The following is a 25,339-nucleotide window of genomic DNA, read 5'->3' on the forward strand; positions in this document are numbered from 1 at the left end:
CATCCTTTGATCTTTTGAGCAACTGGCTTCCAAATTACTGCACTATGAAGCACTTTAATGTATACTTTGTACGGATGGCTATGACCAAATGAATGATTTAGTCACAAAGTGTTTGGAGTAAACCAATTGAGTAAAACTGCAGAGGGCATGTGCAATCAGGCTGGATTTGAGGAACAGCTGCTACACATTTGTAGAATAATAGATCTGATGAACTAATTTCTGAGAAAAACTGGGTGCAGCTGTGATGCAGCTCACAAATGAAAAGCAACAAATTGTAAGCAACTGCGTAAAAGGATTGTTTTTCAGACTAACTTCACTAAAACTGCATGTAGTTGGTTGTGGGTTTGTTTTTTTTTCTTTAATTAAATAGTTTGGTGGATAACGTAACTGGGAGGAAATGCCTGTATCTGAAGTAACTGTTATTAAAGGTCTGTAGCAGAGTCAGAAAATCAGTTTTCTTTTAAAGTACAGGAGTAATTCAACTGAGTTCAATAAAAATTATGTGAACAAATAGACACATTGAAGGCAAATTCTGTGTTTTTCCAGAGAAACACCAGAGGTCAAAATTCTTAGTATACCAAGTACAGATATTAAATTATCAGAGCAAACTTTCATTTGCTGTTACACCCAAAAGGAAGCTACAGTTTGCAGCTTCCCACCTTGCCTTCTAAAAATCATCTCAAGAGTAGATGTCACACAATGCAGGAGTCGCAAGATTTGCACAAAGCTGTTAGAGAAGCACGTGCCAATGGATTATTACAGATTCAGTGCCATATAAACATAACTATGCCAAAGTTAAAGACAGTTATAACTATCTTTTAAAAAGATCTGAGTTGAAATAATATTGTTTCATCCATCTAGAGGTATATTTCTGCTAAGCAAAGCCAAAACTAAATCATACAGACACACATAATGTTGGATCAATAGAAATTATAAGAGGAGCTTAAAAGTAAATTCCATAGAAAGAGTCCTTGCTGAATTGAAACAGCACTGATTATTGCTTTATAGCGTAACCCCTTAACTATGGATTGCCATATGAATGAGGCCATCCTCTCCTGTACTAGGAGGCTGCCTAGCTAGCAGCCCCCACGCTGTAGACGTATGGGGTCAGCCCATTCCAGGTGCAGGACTCTGCACTGTTTCCTTCCTTTCTTCACTTTATAAGGAGCTACAATTCTCTACTCATCCTTACTCCCTCCCAGGAAAAAACTGATTAAAGAAAAAAACATGTAGTTAGCTGTTTTCCCTCTAGTTTCATCTATTTTCTTTTACTCAGAAAGTAAAAGGATGTCCAGCCTTCCTGGATGAAGTTGTTGAATCATTTGAGGCATTGCCAGTTTTTCATTTCATCACATATTTTCAAAGAGCTAATAGATTAGCATACACAAGAACAGAAAAGGCATTGATGTTTCCACATAAGTTTCCAAATAACAAGGGTTTTTTTTATTATTATACCTGTAACCAAAATGATTTGAGAAATGCTTTTCAGAGAGAAGATAAATATCCAGAGGAATTTCCTCCTGTTTGGAGGGAAGTCCATCCAGATAGCAGCCAGAAACATCCAGCTTACCTTCATAACTGTGCTAACAATATGTAGGCATTGCACAGCAATAATGTTTTACAGAACAGAGATAATGTTCTAAATTATTCCTAGAACATACATAAGAGAAATTATTTTACTAATAACCTGCTGCAACACACACAATAATATAGCAGCCCACACAGTACAGTTGATGGTACCAAAGGGAATGATTTAACACAAGAAAAGCAATCAATATACTATGTATTGCAGCGGAGGTGGCTTGCTTCCAGGTCTAGATCTCTCATGCTCCCTCTGCCTGTTTGTCCATTCCAAGGCTTCATTCTGCATCTTGCTGGTGCAGAACCTGTAGCTCTCAACATGTAACTAGAATTTTCAATAACCTCAAGCCATCCAAATCTCACTATGAGAAACTGAACTGAAGAGCCATTGCTCTAACAGCCTCTGTTAAATATATAGAGTCACATATCAGGCAGGATCAGTGTGCCTTTTAATAGTTGAGTCTTTCTATGCTGCAATTATCTAAAAAATCTCCCATAGTTTCCCCACACAAGTAGCAAGCATATCAGTGTAGGCAGCTCAACATTTTTAACCATTGTATTATTTAGGAAAAAAACTTCCCAATACTTTTATGTATTTAGAGTAACCACCAAACTCAGATTGTCAAAATCACAGAGAATGGCTAGGTGCATAACTCATTAAAAAAATTGTTACAACTCAGAAGCCAAAATTTTAGATAGACATTCATCAACATAACAGTGCAAGCTGTAAATGCTTTACACCACTGCCTCGTTTCAAAAATTTTACAGATTTCATTTCTATCAGCACCCATCTGCTGACAATACAGTTTTACTAGAGTGTATGCATCTTTGCTGGTGCTCTGTATATTCGTTATCTAAGCTGGGAAAACTTACATCTCTAAGCACAGTCACACCCTGCAAAGCAGAATTAAAAACTCTGTCCAGGGCAAGCCCTGTAATGACAAAGAGCTGGGGGACTGCTCCAGGGTACTAGTTTGTCACCACAGGAAACACACAGTCCACATTCCTGCCCTACCTGGTAGACAATTTAGGCTAAACCGAGTTTTACCAGGTTAAATTATCTGACGATCAACAGGAGTCCTATGACAGATGTGTGCAAAGATATAGTTCCATGAAACAGATTGTATAATGAAACTTCATAAATATAGACCAGCTCTTCATCCCTTGAAAAGTTGACAATTCAGATTTTCAAAAAAGGTCAGATACTTAAAGAGGAGTTAGATACCAAAATGTCTTTGAGGATCTTCATGTCAAGCCTAACAGCATTACACAGAGCAAGAAAAGTCCTGTAACACCCAGGTCTCTGAACCAAGATGGTTGGGAATTTTAAAATTCCTCAAAGCATCTAAATACTTTTCAAAAACTTGGTTCATGGATCTGATAAATCCAAATGACATCTAAGGGATACAACAACACTGAAACACATTTTATGATAAAATATTGCAGTGGAAAACATGACACTGCACAGCAAAAAAACCAAAACAAAACACAACAATCAACTTCATGAACTGTACATTGGTTTGAAACGTCTGGGCTGTAGTTGACAGCATTAGCACTTGCAATCTCTTCCACATAAAGAAAAAGACAGCTAAATGACAACATCTAGCCATGACTTTATTCTTGTCTCAGTTGAGATACCCAGGGGCATGCACTGTATGTACCTAACTTGCATATGAACATAGGTGCTTGAGTCATGGAGACATCCTCTCCAGGGAGGGACCGGTATTCCCCAGGTAGTCAGAGAGACCAATGCCTTTCAGATCTCCAGAGAAACCATCCACTTAAGAAGTGAACGTTTTCTCCATAATCGTTGGTCCCTCTGTACAGAGAGCATAGTTGCTTACTCTAGAGGGGCTACTTCGGGCTGCATTAGGCATCTGAAATTTAGGTACTTCTGTGCTTCAGTGAGATGGGCTGGATCCCACGTCAAGGAATTATGTACTACCAACACAGTGGAGTGAGCAAGCGGCTTCGGTGCTCATCCTGTGCACCTGAGCTAGCAAGAAGCAAACTCAGGTGAATCCCTTCACTAAACCATACTTAACATCCACTATTTAATTAAGTCTTAAGCCAAATGACTGGGGGAGAAAAAGCACAAGTTAATTAACATACCATAATGTGGTATATAAAAACCCCTTTGACAGGATAATAAATAATATATGAAAGGCAAAGCAAAAGGGCTCTAATGTAGGATTGGTTCAAAAATACCTCAAGCCTCACACTATCTGTATTAATTAACTGTGTTTGAAGCCAGGACATCTCATGTCTATACATGCAAAGGCTTTATTTAGATCTAGAGCTTCCAATACATAGTTAGTACAAATACTTAACAATCTCAAGTATAGCAGCTCAAATAGATACTGCTATGTCCTTTTTGTATGCAGTATCTTTGAATCCTATTAAAAATAAAATAGGCTTTCATTAAAGCTGCAGCCTTCATCCAAGATGGTTGCAAGCACTAGTTGTTAATTATAGATTAAACAGTTCTGCAAGACTTTGAAACTGTACTTGAAACTAACCCAAATAAACTGAGCTCCAAGCTCAGTATTTCTGAAAATTCAAAGATCACACAACTTCACACACATTTTAATTGTTTGCACATATTTAATGTTACATGAATTTTCTCTTGCAAAAAGGCTCTTTGTGCACATCACCCTACAGCAGTATAATGCTTATCTTACTACTCCTGCTATAGCTACTTATACTGTTACGCACAATCCTCTCATCCACTTGATAGATTTTTTTCTTTTATAATAGTTAATAATAACAAATAGATGGCTGTTAATTGATTGTTATTTCTACACTAACGGCGTTCCAAACGTGCCTTCTTAACATTTTTATTCAGCTCAAGATTAAGAGCTATTTACATTCTAAGAGATATTCACATTCTTGAAGTAATAATATAAACACAAATTAAACTCATACAAGGTTAAGGGACTGTATATCCATAAAAACTGATATCATTAAAGACTTCAAGGCTTTCCTTTATGACTTCTACACAACATCAGCACATTTTCACATTTTTGTAAACCACTGCAGAACAGCTACTTAGAACTGTGCTGGAGAAACAGGACTAAGACCAACAAGAGAACTGAGCAACATTTTCCTACCCGGTATCATGATGGCTTGTAATCTCAGTGATCACTATTAGACAAACTGCTGGGAAGAGCTCTGTCAGGAAACACCTCAAGCAGGTCTATGGGCAGACGGTATGCTTTATAGACTGTGCATTACTTCTGTTAAACAACAGACTAGCGGAGAAGTGACCCCACCCCTCTGCTGCAGATGGGATCCAAACTGTATTTAGCAGAGGATGGGGATGAAGGGCAGAGTCCTGAGCAGCTCATGGGGCTCTTGTTAACTCATTAAGAAGGGAGGAGGTAGGTGGCTAGGTAAATGCATTGGATGATGTGAAAATCTAGTGAGAAAATGTGCAGGGTATTTCTCAGTATCTGTAAGGCACAAGCAGAACAGGATGCTGATCCATCATCGTTCAGAGGAAAGAAAGTAACACAGTGCTCAGGTTGCTTGTGTTTAGGGAGTGATAGTACACAGAATTCCTCAACGTTTGTGGGAGAGGGGAAAGTGCTTGGGGATCCTAGGTTACTGAGGGGTAGAGCAGGGGATCTCAAGTAATCGTTCAAGGCTGAACAACAGCAGGATTTATCCTACTTGTTTGTTTTGGTTTTTCTACACTACTGCATAAAAACTCCCCTCTAAGTGGCTTTTTGTAAAAGCTACTGATACTGCATGGGGTAAAGTTCAGCAGGAGTAGAAAAAGATATGGTTCCAAACTGAGATTCTTCTTTTTCTCTCAAATTCTCACACACGCATTTTCATGATAACCTTCATAGGCATTCTCCTCTAGTGTTCCCACGCCAATCCTTCTGGAAAGTGTCTGCGCTGTCACTATAAAAGTACAGTCATTCCATCTCCAGAAAGCAGCAAATCAGCTGAAATGTTGTTATCTGTAAGCTGGCAAATTCCACAGAATTGCTTTTCTAAGAAAAAAATTTATTGTAATGAAATGACGGTAATTGCTGCAGTTTGTCTTCAGTGTGCATTCTTCCCCCAGGCACATCCTGCCTGGACTAGATTCCTTGTCTACAAAATGTTGCTCTTATGAAGTCTGTACTACACAATAAAAAAAAAAAATCCAGCATCACTGTTTAATACCCTCAAAGAATGATGCATAATTTTCTTGGGGGGAAAAAAAAATTTGCTTAAATGTTTCATCTGGAAATGTAAACGGCTGAGTTCTTACCGTGTTATCTCAATGACACAATGAGAACTTTGCATTAAGGACTCACATATCTTTCAACTGTTACGCATTTTTATGCTTCTTGTTTCATTTCACTAAATATCAGGCAATTTGTCGCCTACTGTAAGTATAGAAGCTATCTCCCTAAAATCAAAATTTAAACAGACATGCGTGAAAGAATAGCAGCAGCACATTAGCAAAGCATGCTTCTGAAATCTGCACAGCACTTTACAAACATTGCACTGGGTCCCACTCTTAGCTTTCCTACTGACTGTGCTTATACCAGCAAATTCAAAGAGTTCAATTCTTCATCACTGCTCCTTATTGTCCCAGCAGCAGGATGGTCATGGCTGCTATTACAATCATATATGCTTTACCTTACCAGAGATCAAAAACAACACTTAGCTGTGGTAAAGAAAAAGTCATAAACATAGGGGCCAAAGAAAAGTCCTGTGGGGTCAACCTTTGTGTCTGTTTTGGGATGTGGGCCTGCTATCTGTGTTGTTTTGGACACAGGCTACTGAATTTTCTTTCACTGGAAGCTCAAAGACTGCAGTCCATGCAGGGCTAGCATGCCAAGTCCAGGTCACTGCAACACTTCCAAGGGGAAGAACACCCCATTTATAGCATCATCATCCCAAACCAAGTGGAATATGTATTCATAAATGTATATGTATTTGCATTTCTTAATGACAAATACAGAAGGCTTATGTTATCAGTAGCAGCCTCCGCAACCTATCCCCTTATGTTTTAAAATCACTTTCTATCTGAACTTAAGGGCAAGAATGTTAATTCAGCTGCACTAAACAGCAGATCAATATTAAGTACTTTCCATTAGCTTTATTCCTATGTCAAAACCCAGTAAAACAAAGACCTACAGCATACAGTGCACACCTCTTCTTCTGTTTATTAACACACACAGTGAAAAACAATCCAGAGGGACAGCCGTAACCTTGATATTTTAAACGAACTTTATTAATCTCTATTTATTTTACCTTCTACTGTTACTAGTAGCAGACACTAATATCAAACAATTATAAAGGGGACACAGAAAATAATGCTTTTTTCCCATTACTTTCCCTCATGTGTTTTGCAGAACTTTGTATGTGAAGAGTTACACCGATGCCCTCCTACAGTAAGCTGGGTTGGTATTTGTACAGGTATGCACTAGGTATTTGATATTCTCTAATGAGAAGAAAGGAAAGAAAAACACTGAAAGATAAGGAAATCTCATTGTAAAGCCGTAAAACTGGCTCTAAGAATAATTTTAGTGACCTGAAGGTACTCTCCAATCATCTTAAAAGACTGCTTATATTTCCAGATGATTGCGTCTATTCATGACTGTGTAGTGATAAATATACAGAACACCTGCCTCTGTGTAGTCATTTTTCTTGAAGTAGGGAAACCTACAGGCAAGAGTAGACTTGAAATTAAATTGTAAAAGCAAAAAGAACTCTAGTTTTTGTCTCCTAGGAAATTAATTAAAACACTCTAGGCTACAACAGTATAACACTGTTTACACTAGTATGAAGAAGATGGACTGTGATGTTTCCCAGACTATTCCAATTATCACTTTTACTGTATTTGCCAGACATGTCCCTAAAATCTCTTTACTTGATCTAAGATATGAAGTTTTACAAAACGTATTAGATCATCTATAGGCAGTAGGTTGAATGCAAATACATCAAGCATTATATTTTTTTAAATGACCTGAGAGAAGGAGTACGGGAAGTAATCCATAGTGGAACAGTTGTAGTCATCACTTTCTGCAGGTTTTACTCGTGGAGATTTTCCTAAGATAATCAGTAAATTGATTTATACTCTTGAACAGGTTTAGAGCCGGGGTCATTGGAAAAATCAATACTACTTTCTATCTTGGCAACTGCTCATCAAGCAATTTTGTTAGAAAGGAAAACAGGAGGTGAGTTACTGAAATATGTAAGTGATGAAGAGCATCTCTAAAGTTTTTGAATCTAGTGAGAGAATCCACATCTTTCTTCTTCTAATCAGATGCAAAATATAAGTGAAATAACACAGCTTCACTGAGTTTTGAATTGTTTGCTATACTGACTCATTAAGTCAACAACTGCTGGCTTACCAGCAGGTGCTACAGCTCACAGATCTGATAGAAGTTATTAGGAGACAGCTTTGACTGGCTCCTGCAACTGATTTCTTAAGCGCATAAAAGCAGAATAGCCATCCACCCTTAGCAGGGTATGTAGTTGAGAAATTGGTTTCTTTAGTGCTGTTCTAGTCCTGGGTATGCTGGGAGGCACTACCTAGGTTGCTGCATGTTTTGGTGCCTTTGGCTTTTTTTTCCTGTTCTTTTTCCTAGGTTGCAGCATTGGGTCTTACTGCTTAAATCCACTTGTTATGCTGGTGTGTTTTCTCACAGCAGTCATGTTTTTATCCCTTCTTATAAAAGTGTCTGGGGTATTTGTGTGTCTTTATTGACTATAAAAGAAGTTTAAGTGTTGAGCCTGAAATGTCTGAGCGATAGATGGCTATATCAAGATGAGATAAAACACTCAAGGGGTATTTATAGCTCCCAGGTTACAAGTATGCTTGGTCTACAGGCCTGGAAAAAAGAGAATGCTTTAAAAAAAAAAAAAAAAACAACAAACCCCAAACTGCAAAAGCTATGCTATTGCAATGTTTCTTAGGTTGTTTGTTGGGGGTTTTGTTTTGGTTTTTTTTTTTTGGGGGGGGGGGTGTCTCTATTATATTTGTATCTGTAGGAAATCCACAGGACACAACAGGGTAGTTGAAAGAATGTGCTTTCTTCTGAAAGCAGTTAGCATGTGTTCAGGTAGTTCCATGTAAGATATGTCCTAGTCTCACAGGATCTAAGAAATGTGTAAGCCACACCTGCCTCTGTAAGCGTTGCCTGTGAAAACGCTCTGAAAACCAAGTCAAGTCACATAACACAAGTTGGCTCTTTTCCCCTCATCTTAACAAATAATCGAGTTTCTGAGAAGACGCAAGCTTTTAAACCCCTGTTCAGGACTGACCTGTGGCTGTTGTCTGTGCTTTTATGTGGCTTCTACCACACTCTACTACTCTGCCTGCAGGGAAGGCAGGTATCTTGACCCTCAGCCAAGGGGTACACCTGTTGCCTGAGCATCTCCTGTGTAGACTGTGACACTGCAGCCATCAGACAAGGCCAAACCGAGCAGCGTGAGGTGGCTTGGCCCTCTGAGGGACAGCTTAGGTCAGTCAATGTCACGGGGAGAAAGCAGTGAATTAGAACGTCCATCTGTAAAGGCCTAACGAATGCCGCAATAGCTCTACGGCTGCTTGGGAGACATTTACCTTCCTATTCGGAGGGCGCAGGCCGTCGGCCCTGTAACACACCTCGCTCCCTGCCTGAGGCGCCCCCACAGCTGCCGCTTTCCCGGCTTTTCCCCTCAGGACGCCGCCGTCCGCCCCAGCGCCTGCGTCACGTGAGGCGGCGCGTGCCCGCCCGCCCGCCTCGCCCAATCCGCTTCCGCGGGCGGCTGGCGCAGCGAATTCAAACCGCGGTGCGGCGGTTGGGCTGCGCGGGGAGGGGCGCGGCGGGCGCCCACCTACCCCGGCGGCCGGAGGCGCTGCGCTGCGCGACATGGAGGGCCGGCCGGCCGCCCCGGGGCCCTACCGCGCCACCAAGCTGGTGAGGACGGTGGGCCGGGGGTGCGGAGCCGGCCGGGGCAGCCTGGCGGCGGGCTCTGGTTTTCGGGCTGGCTCGGTGCGGGTTTGTGGGGCGGGAGGAGGAAAGTCGGCTGTTGCTGCGGCGCCCGGGCCTCTCGTCAGCCCGAGCCTCTGCCTCACGGGTAAAGCACAAATTAATATTAACCCTCCTGGGCCCCCACGGTCAGGTAAATTTCCGGCGTGCCCGAAGCAGCGTGTGGCCGTTGGGCTTTCGGGATGACCGCGCTCGCTGCTGTCTGAATGCAGCGCGTGGAAACCTGGGTGCTGAGGGACAGGAGGCGGCTCTCTGCCCCCCGTGACCGCTGTCGCGCAACGCAAGGCGCCCTGCGACCCTCCCTGGGGAGGGCCTGCGGCCGTGGCAGTGCCTTGCTCCTTGAAAATAGTGCGACAGCTTAGTAAGAAGAGCCTGCTAATTATAGCGTGTCATCTAATATTGTGCGAGTAAATAGGAAAGACGGACAATACTTTAAAATTTAAAACTGGTGTTTATGTACTCTGACAGCTGGATTCATCTCGTGTCTGAGAGCTGCTCCAAATTTGAAGGCTGTGGTTTGACAGTGCCTCAGGAAACTGAGTTGATGTAAATGCTGGGCATGTGCAGACCGGGTCAATAAAACTCGTTATGTTTGTGAATTTCTAACCTTATTTTCATTATAGAAGAATGAGGTAAAAGCCTAAATGAAATGTTTATGTATTTTTTAATCTGAACTTTAATGTTTCTATTGTAATACTACATTATTTAGTATAACTATCAGTATTTGTTAGTATTAATGTTGTTATTTCATTTATATGCTTATTAATATAATATTGTTTTAATTGATACTTACAGTGATCAACTTCAGGCTTTAATCTTACATTCTCTAATGTTTTGTTTCCCATGCAGTGGAATGAAATTACGAAATATTTCCGCGCAGGCATGCCATTAAGGAAACACAGGCAACATTTCAAAAAACATGGAAGCTGTTTTACTGCGTCAGAAGCTGTAGACTGGCTCCATGAAGTATTAAGGAATAACAGTAACTTTGGTCCTGAAGTTACTAGGCAGCAGACTGTTCAGTTATTAAGAAAGTTTCTCAAGAATCATGTAATTGAAGATATAAAAGGGAGATGGGGATCTGAAAATTTAGAAGACAATGGTGCACTATACAGGTACTGAAATGAAGACCAGATAACAGAGCTTTTCAGGTTGAGAACTTTATTTAAAAGTCTTAATGCTCAGATTCGCAAAAGTATCTTGCTTTGGGTTGAGCAGTTGGGCCAAAAATTAATTATTAGCACCATTTTACTCCACTCACCTTTTTACTTTACTCTGACTTACAGTATAGACCACACATCCTGTATGCTGAGGGCTGTTTCCATGCTTTTGTCTAGCCAAGTTTTTCACTGGCATGTGTGCTATGCTCAAGTGCTTTGGCGGCAAGCCAAGGGGAATTTATTAGCTCTATGCTGTGCTACCAGTCCTGTGTTTACTTCTCTTGCACGTTTTAAAGGCAGTCTAAGTGTGAAACAGTCTTTCCTACATTCTTAAATTAAAGGTATTAATGGCCCTCACTTCTCAAATTCTGTTCTCAGTGCTGTATGAATATCTGAGTATCTTCAGCTTGACTTTGGAATCAAGAAAAGTAGCCCAAAGCTAATTTATAGTATGATAATGTTAAACAGTGTTCTAAAGAGAAAATTTCAGCGTTTTTCTTCTTACTTCCCTGAATCTTTTCAGAATCTTATGGAACCACACTGATAGGGCATGGTTTTGGTTGAGTGACTTCTTATATTTCTAATCTATTCTGAATGTATTTAACATCTCTCCTATTCATTACAGATTTCCTTCGACATCTCCAGTTAAGCCTCTACCAAGCTCATGTCCACCAAAAGAGAACTTGGAAAACTTCTCTAGAGACAAAGAAAGACTTTTTAAACTGCCGCATTTATCCAGGAGAACTTTTAAAAAACATGAGTTACTACAGTCTCTGGTAATAACTTATGTTTCTTACAGTTACCATGTATTTTCTTTATTCTTTAAAAAAAAATAAAACTAGAAGCAATCATCTTTTAGTGACACTGTTCTGTTGTGTCATCTTCCCTTCTAGCTTAAGAAATAAATTGGTAGGTTCTTCTAGACAGTGAAATAGAACATTTATATAGACATAATAGAAAGATACAGCTGTATTTTTATAATGAAGTATCTTGGTGATGTGTGCTGTTTCTCTTCTTCAATGTACAAAAAGATTTTATTAAATAACCTGTAAATATTCAAACAAAATACATACATATAAAATCATAGCTGTAACTGTAACATGGCATTTTTGAAATGCTGGCAGCAAGTGAAAGGGATTATGCGTTCGACAGAAGAAATTAAGTACACTTTTAAAACTTGATGAAGCTGTTTCTTCTAAACTTACTGGCAATAGCTTCTTGAAGAGAAATGGGGGGTAGAGTGTTACTAATGCAGCCATGTTACTTAATCAGAAAGAAAGGTCATTTGACACACATGCGTGCACCCCCACTGCAGTATAGGGCTAATTTTACATCAATATGATCCGAGATTACATAGAGTTTTAATTGTGTATATATGTGTAAGTAATTGAGCATCTTAAGTCATCAGTATAGGAGGTTTTTTGTTTTCTTTTGGATTATTCTATTTATTTTGTCTCTTTCAGTGCAGAATTATCCCTGCTACAGTATTTAAAGTATCGGGAGGGCTCGAAGGTGGAGTTCTAGAAATGATCTGGACAATGTGTCCTTGTTGAAACTTAATATATTTTTCATTTAGGCCAAATAAAAGGCACAAATTGCTTAACTGTTCTGCTTACTTTTTGAAAAAGATTGAATGCAAGTGTTTGGCCCTTTATTCTTTTGAATAAGATTTGTGTGTGTGCATACTTTCTGATTTAGATTGCAATCCTAAAGGAGAATACTTCGCTTACTAATGCATTTGGATTTGATATATTTCTACCTTTTAAATTGTTGACTTCTGAGTTGATGAGGTCTTCTTTCATAGTACCGTCTTTGGCTTTTTAGTTGGGTATGCTTACATTTCAGTGCTGAGACTGTTAAGGTTACTCCTTGGATCATGTTTTGGAATTTAATGTTCCGGAGAATGCCCTATACTTCTGAGAACAATTTTTACTTAATTTTAAGTTATCTTAAGAGGCTTATTTATCTCACGGTATAAACCACTCATTTTCAGGAAAACTTAGAAAAAACAAAACCTGATATAATAGAAGAAAACGAGGAAGACACACTGCATAGGAAGGAAGTAAGCCAGGAATACGTGCAAGAAACTTGGAGAAATATCATTCTAATACAGTAAGTAATACATTATAAAAAGCACCTTCTCATATATGTGCTTTGTGTATGTAATGGCCCGATCATGCTTTTGGCTTGCGCATTTTTTTGAAATTTTTAAAATTGTGGTTTAAGTTGTGTATTTTTACTAACTATTGTTTACATATGCTTTCTAACGTATTTATTAACATTGGATTGTTGCATTTAAGAAATTTATTGAAACTTATTGTTGCTGGCGTTGAAGTATATTTTAAGTATCATAGATGTTCTTTCTTACTGATTTTTGGTGTTTGTCCCAAGAAAAAGTGTGTCCTCAAATTGTCCTTCTGGAAGTGAGAATTTGTTAAAGAGCCAACTAGCTTATCAAGTAACTGTTGTTTGAATAGATATGGAAAGAACTTGTTTTCATTCATTACTAGCAAACCTTTTAGACAACATTTGCTCTCTTATTCCCTGCAGTTTGCAAACCATTTTAGGCCTCTCATCTTTGGAAGAAGTTTTGCAGCCAACACAGATAGTTCCTGAGTATGTCATATACAACATGACTAACACGAGCAAACACGGTGTTGTTATTTTGCAGAACAAATCGGGTAAGATTTTTTTTTTTTTCCTGGTTTTGCGTAATGATTCTGTATGGCGTAATTACAACAAACAATAATAAAAGTAATATGTTTCATAGTCTTTTACATTTTTTTCCCAAACTACAGTACAGTATATTTGTCTGGAAGGTTTTGTAGGTGTATTGTATTTGCTTTTAAGTTACATGTGTAGCAATATTTAAAATTAGTTTTACATTTGATCTTTTGTATTTGAGGTATTATTTAATACATGTGTGCCATTATTTGTATTAGTTATTAAGTCTTTGGACTTACGTATAAATAATGTACTTGTTTCTTTATTTTAGAAGACCTGCCTCACTGGGTATTGTCAGCTATGAAATGCCTTGCGTACTGTAAGTCACTGAATAGCTTTTAAGTTCCAGAAACCTATTTTGAGAGTTGAAAGTGAAATATACTTGCATGTTAAGATCAATTGTGATGTTTCATTTTGGAAATTCAAATAATCTAAGTGCCTTGATACGCTAAGAAGCAATGACAGCAATTAATATCAAATTATTGCACAGAAATGTAACGTAAAAGAGTTAACACATGTTAAAGATGTTATATTTCAGGTAATCAAGATATCAGTCCTTTAGTAGTCTAGCTAGTTATCCTGCTTTTAGGCTGCATCGTGTGAGCCTGTGTATGAATTTTTGGCAATGTGAACAGATTAAATTTGTGGAAGAAGAGGGGCTTCAGTGTTCCTTAATCCATGAAATGTACAGGAGAATTAATTAAACTCTGTAAGCTTTCAGTGGAAGTATGCTGTCCAAGGCCATGAAAAAGCTAAGGACTGTTTTTTACAAAAATAATTCCTACTAACAAAGAGTCAGGCAGGGAGAAAACTTGAGTGGTTGGGCAAAACCTGTGTGTGGTTTCTTCTAATGCAGTTTTTCATGAGTAAAGGGACTTTCCTTTTCTAGTTACTGGCTTTGAGCTGGACTAAAACGGTTCTTACATTTCATATTAAACCGGGGAGGCCAATTCATAGAAAACCAGTTAGTTTTTTATTTGTCTTAGAAGAAATCAAACAAAATTTTGCAAAGGGTTTGAGATAAAAGCATGCTCGTATAGTCAGCTTGACAGTCTACTAAATCTGTCATGACAACAGAGGGAAGAGTTCTATTCATTTGTTCCTGGATCCTGGAGTATAGCTCCTCTGGTACCTCCTTATCTGCTTCCCCACCTTTTTCTCTGAATGGTCTTTAGAAAAAGCTTATGCTTAAAACCTTGTAAGACACCTTTTATAGTTACAGTTCAGCTGTGGAAAATGAAGGCCTTCAATGTCTTACGAATTACTGCCTAGTAGATGAGATGGATTTTTAAAGTCAGACATTTTAGCTGTTAAACGTGACAACTGAACTTTTCATTGTCTGCAGACTGAGAGTCAGTCTGCACTCATCCCTTGTTTTGGTATTAATGTATGAAATATCAAGCAGCAAAACTGAAAGCGGTTGCATCTTATAGAAAACTTAGCGCTTCTGTTTTGTTTTCTTTGTGTATTTGCTTAAATGTAAAATTTAGAAAGGCATGATGTTAAATCTTAAACTTCAGAAAAGAAGAATCAGTTACCTAAGGCATCAGTGTTATGTGTACTTGGGCAGCTGCCTTGAAACTACTGACAAAGTATTTACTGTGGAGTAATCCAATTAACACAGGTTTTCACACATTGGAGGGAAAAGAAAAGTACTTTCATGTTGAACCTAATGAAGTTCAGTTTCTAATAGTTCAGTCTGTGGATTCCCTTGTAAATAAAGGAGCGTGTGTGTTCTTCAGCATGTGCTGTAGCAGACCTGTGTGGTACTAATAGTCTTTCTCCTTCACAGTGCCATTGATTTTTATGAAAATTCACAGACTCTAACTGTCTTTGAGGCTTCCTTTGTCAGGTGTGTTTGAAATTGTGTTACAAACACATACAGATCGCGATTATGTAAGCTTTGCAGCTCTGTGAAGCAGGCTTTGAAAAGATTCTGGAGAAGCAGAGGACAATTAGACTGACTTTTTTCTTTTTCTTTTTTTTCCACAACTGCCTCTTTAAATGGCTAACAGGGCATGCTAGAGTTAGATGAGTGCCTCTCAAATGAAATCGGAGATGATGAGCGCTTTTTATATGTGTGCTTGCCCTGCTGTTTAACTCTTGCCCCTATTCCTGGCAATCTCCTTCATTTAGCTCCCCTCAAAGCTATACTAGCTACAATGTGGTTAGATCGTGTGTGTTTATACATCTGCATATATCTCTAGCTGCTCAGTGGAACTGTGGTAGGGGTCCATGCAGGGTTAGTGTGGCTTCAGAAGTTCAGTTTGCAGCATACGCTCTAGTGAAAATGACCCTTTTTCTTCAACTGCATTCCCAAATACATAGAGCCTCCTACATGAAGAACACTATTAGGAAAAGCAGGACAGGGAAGAGCTTGGTGAGTGGATTTAAATCAAAGTGGAAAATATAGCTGAGCACTGGTCTTTGAGCATTTCAATACCTTAATTCCCACGTCAGTCCTGTATTTAGAACTAATAGGTCTTTGTATTCATGAGACAAAAACTGCAAGCAAGCTTTCTGATCTTTTGAATTCTCAATTTCTAATTTGAGTGAATTAGTTCAAGTGGAGATTTTTTCTCTGCATCTGCTGCTATACTGTAACCAAATGATTAAGGTGGTAGTAACTTTGCACAGTGAAAACTAAAAATACTTACACTGGCAGGGGGAATACTGCTCTACTATATTTTTAGTGTAGTGTGTGGTACTGTGATTATGATTATAAAGTTTGATCATATCAAAAGTTAAATTTTCCTTGGTTCTATGTGTAATTAAAACTGCCGTCTCCTAATTCATTAGAACTGGCTTTTTAAGGTAACTTGTTTCATTTGTAGGAGTTCAGTGGAGTATGATAATGTTAGGGTTAAAAGATCTACACAATGTCAAATTTTATTCATACCAGGACCCCTTTCATTCATTCTTTTTCTTGTCTGTAGCAACATGGGCAAGGTTCATTAACCAGATCTCTTAGATTATTGGATTGCTCATCTGTCCACTTCTGAAGAAAATTAGTTGTGTGTAGCTGTGATTCACCATGGGAGTAGTAGTGAACAAAACTCTTGGTGAACCATTTGAATAGAGGAGTTGAAAAGAGGAGGTCCCCACAAAGGGAAGATACTGACCAGCTCTGTTTGGCCTATGCATAAAGCGACATATAGATATAGATATAGATATATAGATATAGGCTGGCTTCTCAGCTTGCGCATTCTTCAAAGTCAGTTATAGCATGAGTTTCCTCTTGATCTAGAAGCTAGAGCTCCCTGTGGAGAACTGGGATTACTGTAGTTTGGAAATGAAGGAGAATGCTAAGAGTTCGTTATTATTTTGCTGAGGAACCTATAAAGGGCATAAATGGGTTTTAATTTATTTTTTTGGTGTGGAACAGCTTGTTGAAACTGAGCACAACTCCTCAGTGGCTACACAGAATATTTTACACTATTTTTGCTTACAAATGGTACAGTGCTGAACTAAACAAAATATGTGTATATTGCTGACATGATTCTTTTCTTGTGAAACAGTCATTCCTACAAGAATAAACTTATGTTGATTTTTTTTTTAATTTCTTTTATAATGGAATTGTGAAATTTTTTTTGGTGACTTTTCTTTCTTCACTTCTTTTTTAGGGCCTAGAAATAATGACATGAGCCAACCAACTTACAGTGGGTTTGAACGGGATGTATTCAGAACAGTTGCTGATTACTTTCTCAATCTCCCTGAACCATTACTTACTTTTGAATACTATGAACTTTTTGTTAATATTTTAGGTACGTATGAATTTAGAAATAATCAGTGCAAGCTCTAAGTTTATATCAACTGGGGAACAAATCTGTAATTCAAAGCAGACCTTGACCCCCTAATCTGTATGGCAGCTTGAATCTGAGGAAGATCATCAATGCTATCATTCTGTATTGCACTATTAATTGAAATGCAGTTCTGTCTCATAATATCCTACATAAATTGCTGTCTGAGCTAACATTATAAATATGCAATAACCATAATTTAAAAATATGTGCTCATTCCTGTCTGTTCCTCACTAGTGCAGTGTGTTAACTTTCTTTGTTCTTGCATGTTGGTTGCAATTATCTTGTTAGATTGCTTTTGGACTGAGCTAAATTTTTCTTAATTTTACTAACCGAGTCAACTATAAATTAATGTCTTATATTTGTTGTCTTCTCTGTTCAATTAGCAACTTTATTTCTTTCTGAACTTGTTCATTTTCATACCACTTGCATCTTAATTTATATTTCATTTTCTGATAGTTATGTGTGGCTACATCACAATTCCAGATATATGCAGTGGAAAACATTCTGTCCAAGATGAGAAATGTGACCCACAACCTTCAAAAATTCTTCACTTGAACTCTTTCAAGTCAACTGAATGTCTTCTTCTAAGCCTACTTCGCAAAGAGCCTGACAAAAAAAAGAAAGAATATAAAGCTTCCAGGAAGTCGTCTTCTGAAGAGCTAACTATTAAAAAACAATGTGCAAAGAACTTGCAGCAGTGTAGACTGACATGTAAACAAGGCAGTGCTGATTATCTAATAGGAGGAAGTTGTCAAAATCTTTCAGGTTTCAGGAATGAACAAGATCCACCTCTAAAATTTAGGACAAGATGTTACTCTTTGGAAAGAATTGGAGATACTACTTTAAGTGTATGTAATAAAGGAGAATCTGATTCCCTCAGGCAAAGTGATGTGAACACCATCCTGGGCACAAAAAATGGAAAACAATCACTACCATATGAGCATAAAGCTAATTCTGTATTGGAGCTTGGTTTTGATAACGCATGTCAAAAACAAACTCATGGTATCAAGAGAGTGTCTGCTTCAACTCTTCAGGATAAAGAGCTGTTTAATGAAAATCGCGGGTCGAAGCAAATATGCAGGTCTCTGAGTTTACTTGGCAAGAGGAACTCCAAAAGTTGTGCTAGCATTAATATACCAGTTGCTGAAATCACAGTAAAGCCAAGGTCTCAACTTTGTGGGCAAAGAAACCCAAATACCTCTGGTGTGGCTTCTTCAGTAGACGTCAGGAATGAGGTTTCTGATATCATCATCAAAAAGAGACTCTGCAGAAGTACCATAGAACTCTCAGAATACTCTTTTACTCACTCTTCTTACATGTTGACTGGCACGCAAAGTAAGATGGCTTTCTAAAGCATGTTGTATTGGCTTATTGTGCTGACTAACCTCTGCTTCCTTAATCTTTGGCACTGTTGCTAGGTTTTTTGGTATGTGTATAACATGATCTGTGGGTTTCTAAAAAAAATTCTGGTTGCTAAATTGCACTGTTTAAAGGTAGCCCTTTGTACCTCTGCTAACAAATAGTAGCATGTAGTATCTTTGGAGTCTCAAACTTGATATGTCAGTAATTCACCTTTCTGTTCAGGTAAGTGTTAAGTAATTCTGACCTAGACACTAAGAGTGAGGCAGGGAATTTGCACAGACCTGCATGTTGGAGGAGATGTCTTTCTGGTCTTTCAAATACATTTTTCTGGAAATGCTTTGAGGAATAACATTAGTGTCATTTCTTAATTGTATCATGGTCTTAATTGTACCAGCAGTTTATCATAATGAAGCAAGTTGAAGATGACCACACAAAAAAAGGCCACATAACATTATCTACTATGTTACAGCTTATTTCTATGAAACATAGATTATCATCATTGAAAAAGAAAAAAAAGAAATTTCTTGTACTGAGATAAAAATATCCTGAAAGTTGGTTCAAACCTTAATGACAGCTGTCTTTACAATTAACTTGTAGATCTCCTTCAGCCTCATTTAGAAAGAATTGCTGTTGAAGCACTACAGATATGTTGTTTGTTGCTTCCACCACCAAATCGTAGAAAGATTCAGCTGCTAATGCGTATGATCTCTCGGATCAGTGAAAACGTTGATATGCCACGACTGCATGATGCGATGGGAACACGTTCTTTGGTAAGAGAATCATAAGTGCAGCATAACTATTGTTTTAAGAACATGGCTGAAGTAATGCTGAGAATACCATCAGTATTCCGTACCTGAGGTTCTTGTCTCATTGCAATTAAATAGTGATTAATGGGCAGATTTTTCATCTCCAGAATATTTACAAAAATCTGACTTGAAGCAAGCACTTTCTTGTCTCCATCCTAATACATTTCAAATATTGGTGTTGCTTTTGTTTACTTTGGGAGAAGGGAAATAATTCTTAAAAGAATGCAAATGATTGTTTAGTCTGATTTCTCACCTAACTGCCATTTAACTTAAAAGGTGTTGGCAAAGTGTCTGTAGAAAACCTTTCTTGGCCTAAACATTTGTGTATGTGAAGTTATAACAAAAACAGTTCCAAAGAAGTAAATTGACTGCCTAGTGGGTTTAAATACTAGCTTCAAGGTCTGAATTCAAGCTTTTATTGGAAGGATTAAAGGTTTTTGTCAAACGAGACTAGGTAAAACAACAAAGTACCTGCACATGCTAATTTAAAATAAGCCTACTAAAAGCTGGAAATGTGAAAGCTGTAAAAATGTTTTTTGAAGCTATTTAAAACTGGATCTTGGTGTGCATTAGATCTTGGTTAGGTTGGCTCTGCAGGTTTTTTTAATCATCTCACTTGTCTCAGGATGGCTAACGGAAGATGTACGCTTTTCTACAAGGTAAGACTTTTTTCTTATTATTATCTTTTAAAATATGTATTTCTTAATTAAAGTACTGTTCAATTAGGGGAAAAAGTACAAGTCTAATGTTATAAGAAGTTACTTTATTTCAGATGAGGAAAAAATCAAAATCAGTTTTCCTCCTCTCTTGACCAGTGGTGCAGGCAAGAGAGATTGCAATGAAAGTTGGTATTGGAGAATTTGTTGTGCCACTGTGTAGACTGGAAAGAAGGCAAATCCCTCAACTTCACATACTAATGATCTGCTAAACACTTCTAGATGATACAGACTTTTTCTCGATGCGTGCTATGCTGTGCAGAAGAAGTAGATCTTGATGAGCTACTTTCTACACGATTAGTTTCATTTCTAATGGACCATCAACAAGAAATATTTAAAGTACCAACTTACCTGCAGGTTGCAGTGCGAGATCACATAGAATACGTGAAGATGGCTCAGGTTGGTGTCATGATAGAAGTTTAAGTTCATTTGCTAATTGCAGAGTATTTGTTACTTGTGAAGGTGGGATGGGAAAACTGCAAATAAAACCAGTATATTTTGAATGCAAACTTTTATTAAACTGTTGGTGCAATCATAGATACTAGCTATGTTACATGTTTTGCAACTTGTGATGTCACTGGAAGTTAGTATGCTTGGATGTTTGTTAGGTACCTTCTTACTGAAATTGCATATACTCAAATGATTATGTACTGACTCCTTCTTCAACTCTTGTTTCAGTGCAAATATCCAAAGGAAGAAATTTGTGCCATATTGCCAACTTATTCATATTGCAAACAAATAACTCCTCAGGAGTTTGAAGAACAAAAGGTTTCTACCTCTCAAGCTGCAGTGGCAGAGCTCTTAGAGAACATTATCAAAGATAAGAACTTGTCTGTGAAAGACAAAAAGAAAAAGTTAAAACAGGTAAGAAACTTGATGAATATTTCATCTACTTATGAAAATGCCTTTGTGAGGGAAGGATCTCAGTCACTAGACCCTAGTACAGAACAAGAGCGGACTGTATAGAGAGAAATGCTTGTTTTGTAGAAGAGAGCTGTTGAATGCTTTTTGATTGCGTGCTCTGAGTTGGATTTGGAAGATAGTGTCTAATACAGCACTTGATACTGTCTGGCAGCAGTGGTGTTCAAACAATGGTTTAAAACCAGTATAAAATTATTCTGAGGTACTGCTTTCCATTAAATAATACATGATAGAATTATAGCATGGTTTCTTGTGGTGCAGTGGCTATACAAGTTACCATTAAAATGCCATAGGTGGGCGGTGATTTGTTTGCTTTAAGAGGTCAAGCTCTATCTGTTCATAATTCTGAAACATTATTTTCTGTGGACTTAGCTCTGTGTTTTGTAACATGTATGGTGCTCGAGATTATCTGGCACTTCTATGGCCTACTAACATATTGCCTAACACTAAAGCTAAAATACAGCAATTCTGGCAGGATTTAATACTGGAGGGTTTTTTCTTTTTCGAAAAAGCTTTGGCAAGTATTTCTGACCAATTGAATAGTATTGTACTTGTCCTAGAATCTCCTAAGCGAGTCTTGTGACTCAAATTTGAAAAAGCAGCTTTTCAGAGCAAGCACAATTCTTTCTCTTTGGTGCCCCTCCCCCAGCTTCTGCAACACTGACTTTCAGATGTGTTGTGAAAACTTTCTGGACCTGTAAAAGCAAAGGCTGGACTTTTGTTCAAGTTCATTAAAACTTCCTGCATGTAAAGAAGAGTAGTTAATTACAGTCGATTAAAACTTGGAGTAAGTAAGCAGTAAGAAGTGATACACAGCAGCACTTTAAGCAGGTGAAGTGGGGAGGAAGGAAATAAACTAAAATCCTCTAATAGTAAAACTTGAGGTACATGCTTAAATTTTTGGTGAGTTCCCACCAGAGTCCAGAAGCAGCTTGTACTGTAGGGGCCACGTGTTAGCGAAGTTTATTTTTAAAGTTTGCACAACTGTATTGTTTTAGTCTTGCCATTTGTGCTGGGATAGCTAGTGGTGTGATAAATCACAACTTTTTGGAGCAATTATTCAGTTTTGGTACTTAGAATTGGGGAAAGCCAAATACATGGCACTTCCTAGAGGGTTAGGTCCAACTTGTATCAACACCAAAAGTTACAAATGGTGTCATTTTCTGTAGGTTGAATCGAATCAATCAGCAGAAAGCTTTGGCTGATGCATAGATGTATGTACCAGTATTCCTTCCTGAGGCCTTACATAGGAAACAGGCAAAATGTAGAATCATAGAATAGTTTGGGTCGGAAGGGACCTCTTAAGGGTCATCTAGTCCAACCCCCCTGTCGTGGGCAGGGACATCTTCAACTAGATCAGGTTGCTCAGAGCCCCGTCCAACCTGACCTTGAATGTTTCCAGGGATGGGGCATCCACCACCTCTCTGGGCAACCTGTTGCAGTGCTTCACCACCCTCAGCATAAAAAATGTCTTCCTTATATCTAGCTTCTGTGTCAAAAAGATGTCTCTGAAGCCAGATATTTTTATTTAGTTGTATATCTGCAGGAATTGAAAAATAGCTCCCTTGGTTAAGTAGTAAGCTTTCCTGAGAATACCTTCAAAATCTGCTGAATCTTAACTTCCATTTAGGTAAAACACTCATCATTGTGATTCGTGAAAGGCAGCTCTTCCAAGCATCAACAGAATAGATACCAATGCTGCCCGGACACCGTGGCTTCACATGGGTGGCTACCATGCCTTGCTTGGGGGTGGAAAGCTGGTCACACAGTTCAGACAGTACGCAGCATTACTATTACTCAGCTGATGAACAACATGGTGAGCAACTGCAGGCTGTCATTGCAAATGGAGATAAAGACAGTTAGAACAGTACAGTGTTTGCTCATAGCGCTGTTCCAGTCACAACAGCTAAAAGTCCTTGGGAATAAAATGTGATTAGAAGCTTTTCTCATTTCAACAGAAGATGAAGTGCCTGACAAAATTTCGATTTGACTCATTGTTTATCAGTTGTGAACTGGTAAGCACAAAGGGCTACAGCTTTGGTCAAGTGTCACAGCAGTTACTTTACATGTGGATAGTCTTGCTCCTCGTGCTGATATGCATCCTTACAAGGTGATTCATGCTCAAGTCAGTCCTGCACGGCTGGAGTTTTTGGTGGAGTCTGTTTTATTTTATTTTTTGCTTTTGTGTTCTCTAGTTTCAGAAGGAATACCCTCTAATCTACCAGAATAGATTTCCAACTACAGAAAATGAAGCAATGCTATTTGAGAACAAACCTACCATCAAACAACCGATGCTTAGCCTAAGAAAACCAAAATTTCGTAGCCTAAGATATTAATTCACCACACTTCAGCTGCTTTTTTATTTGATGGATGTATGTATGAACGATTTACCAAAGGGCACTTGCTACAGAAATTTGATGGTGGCACTGCATGTGGAAGGAAGAAATGTTTACATGGACACTATGTTGAAAGGTGCCAAAATAACTTTTTTTTGTGCAGATAACTTTTGAATGCCTGCTAAGAGAGAAATAAATATTTATCTGTTTACAAATTATTACAATATATTGTGCTCAGTAAAAGAAATGTGAAAATAAGCATGAAGCTATTAGTAACCAAAAATTTATATATGGTTTTCATATGGGAAACTAATGATAATGCATATTGTAACTTTCTTAATGTCTGTTCAGGAATTCATGCCATTTATTATAGTTTGTGTAGGTTTTTAAATGTCTGTATGTTGTGAATAAGTGCCTTCCTTGTATTCTCAAAATACTTGTCTTTAAACAAAACAATGTTCTTTGAGTTTGGGACTAATTTAAAAGTTGGTTCTGTTGTTTCCAAGGGAGCCAGAATTTCACCACAAATAAATGATTATCTGACTCCATAAAATACTTCTGTTCATCTCATCTGTAAAATTCACATAAGCTTTTGTATATTTATTTATATTAAAAGTCTTAGGTATATTTCTGACATTTTCATGGAACTTACTTTGGATCTATTGGTATACTTCTCAAAGTAATAGAAGTGATGGATGATATGTGAAGTGGCAACGAATAGAATCAGAATACATTAAATTTCCCTATTTTGTTTCCAGAGTTAGGGGTTTGCCAATTAATTCTGGTGGGGCCAAGGCTCCCCACAAGAATATAAATCTGCATGAGTATTTCTGTGAAAGAACAATTCAAAGTAAGTGTTTTCATAAAGGAGATCCCAGCTTAATATTTAGACAGATATGCTCCAGGCAAAAAACTAAGAAGTCACAAGTGGTGAATGATGTCAGTGTTCAGTACTGGGCTTGGAGAGAAATGAGTGCTTTTCTCCCCCATAGTTGTATCCATCAAAAAAGAAGCCTGAAATCCTTTTGTTTGCTTTCTCAAACAGACACCGATAGCATGTAGGGGTAAAGCTTGGGCAGTCAAGGGAATTTTAAATCGGATTTAACGAAAAAATCCCTTTCCTCTTAACAGAGTAAAAATAGTGTGGTATAGCAAAAAGATGGATGAACCTTTAAGGATTCAATGAAACGTTGTTTATATTAAGTGTTGTCGTTTTGGAAAGGTGTGATTTGTAACTAGTCAGCCAATGTGCCAGGCCCAAGCTCCGCCATGAGACCTATGGATATTGCTGCTGGTAATCTGGAAACAGGGCCATTATGTACTGGAATGATTTCAAGTTACGTGTATGATAAGGTTTTTAATAGAACACGTCCTGCAAGGAGGGAGCACTAATGGATCCGCCTCTCAGTCTGAACACAACTCTCACCACCCTGTCATCTCAGTCCAAGGAGAGGAGAACGTGACAATGGGGGTTAGAAACAGTGCTGGTAAGGGTGTAGCTGCATCTGTGAGCAGTTAGAAAGTGGCGAGAGCAGTTGATAAGTAATGCAGGTGAACTAACGAATTCGATATAAGGCAGCTAAAGGTCCTTGGAGGCAATGAGGCCACCATGTTAAAATATAATTTATGTAAATTCTCTTGTTAATATCCAGTATTTCTTGTATATTCCAATACTGTGCCAAAACTATTCCTTACTAGTAAGGAACAACGTATATCTTATTTAGGTGTTAGTTGCAGTGGGTTTTATTAGCCATATATATGCAATTCAGGGTCACGAGTGTTAGCTGTTTGCATGTTCATGTGCTTGAGCTTCTCAGATTTGTTGGATGACTTGGTTGTCAGGCCCACAGTCCAAGCTGTGACCTATCCCTCGCATAACCTAAGCTGATATTCAGGTGGACTTCTCACTGCGTAATACTTTCATGCTGCTCTTCAGTTAAAGGGTTTC

At 38.2% G+C, this 25,339-nt stretch overlaps 1 protein-coding gene across 1 annotated transcript; it reads left to right on the forward strand.

Moving 5' to 3' along the window:
• Positions 1–9,443: 9,443 nt before the first annotated feature.
• Positions 9,444–24,001, forward strand: DEPDC1 (DEP domain containing 1). The gene is made up of 12 exons (XM_076338211.1): positions 9,444–9,491; positions 10,413–10,678; positions 11,349–11,499; positions 12,717–12,835; positions 13,274–13,404; positions 13,719–13,766; positions 17,071–17,211; positions 17,707–18,585; positions 19,210–19,382; positions 20,357–20,533; positions 20,813–20,998; positions 23,251–24,001. Exons 1-12 carry the CDS (start codon positions 9,444–9,446, stop codon positions 23,389–23,391), a joined length of 2,460 nt encoding a protein of 819 aa, XP_076194326.1. The 3' UTR covers positions 23,392–24,001.
• Positions 24,002–25,339: the final 1,338 nt, after the last annotated feature.

Source organism: Aptenodytes patagonicus, chromosome 5 (assembly GCF_965638725.1).
Source record: "Aptenodytes patagonicus chromosome 5, bAptPat1.pri.cur, whole genome shotgun sequence".
Lineage (NCBI taxonomy): Eukaryota > Metazoa > Chordata > Aves > Sphenisciformes > Spheniscidae > Aptenodytes > Aptenodytes patagonicus.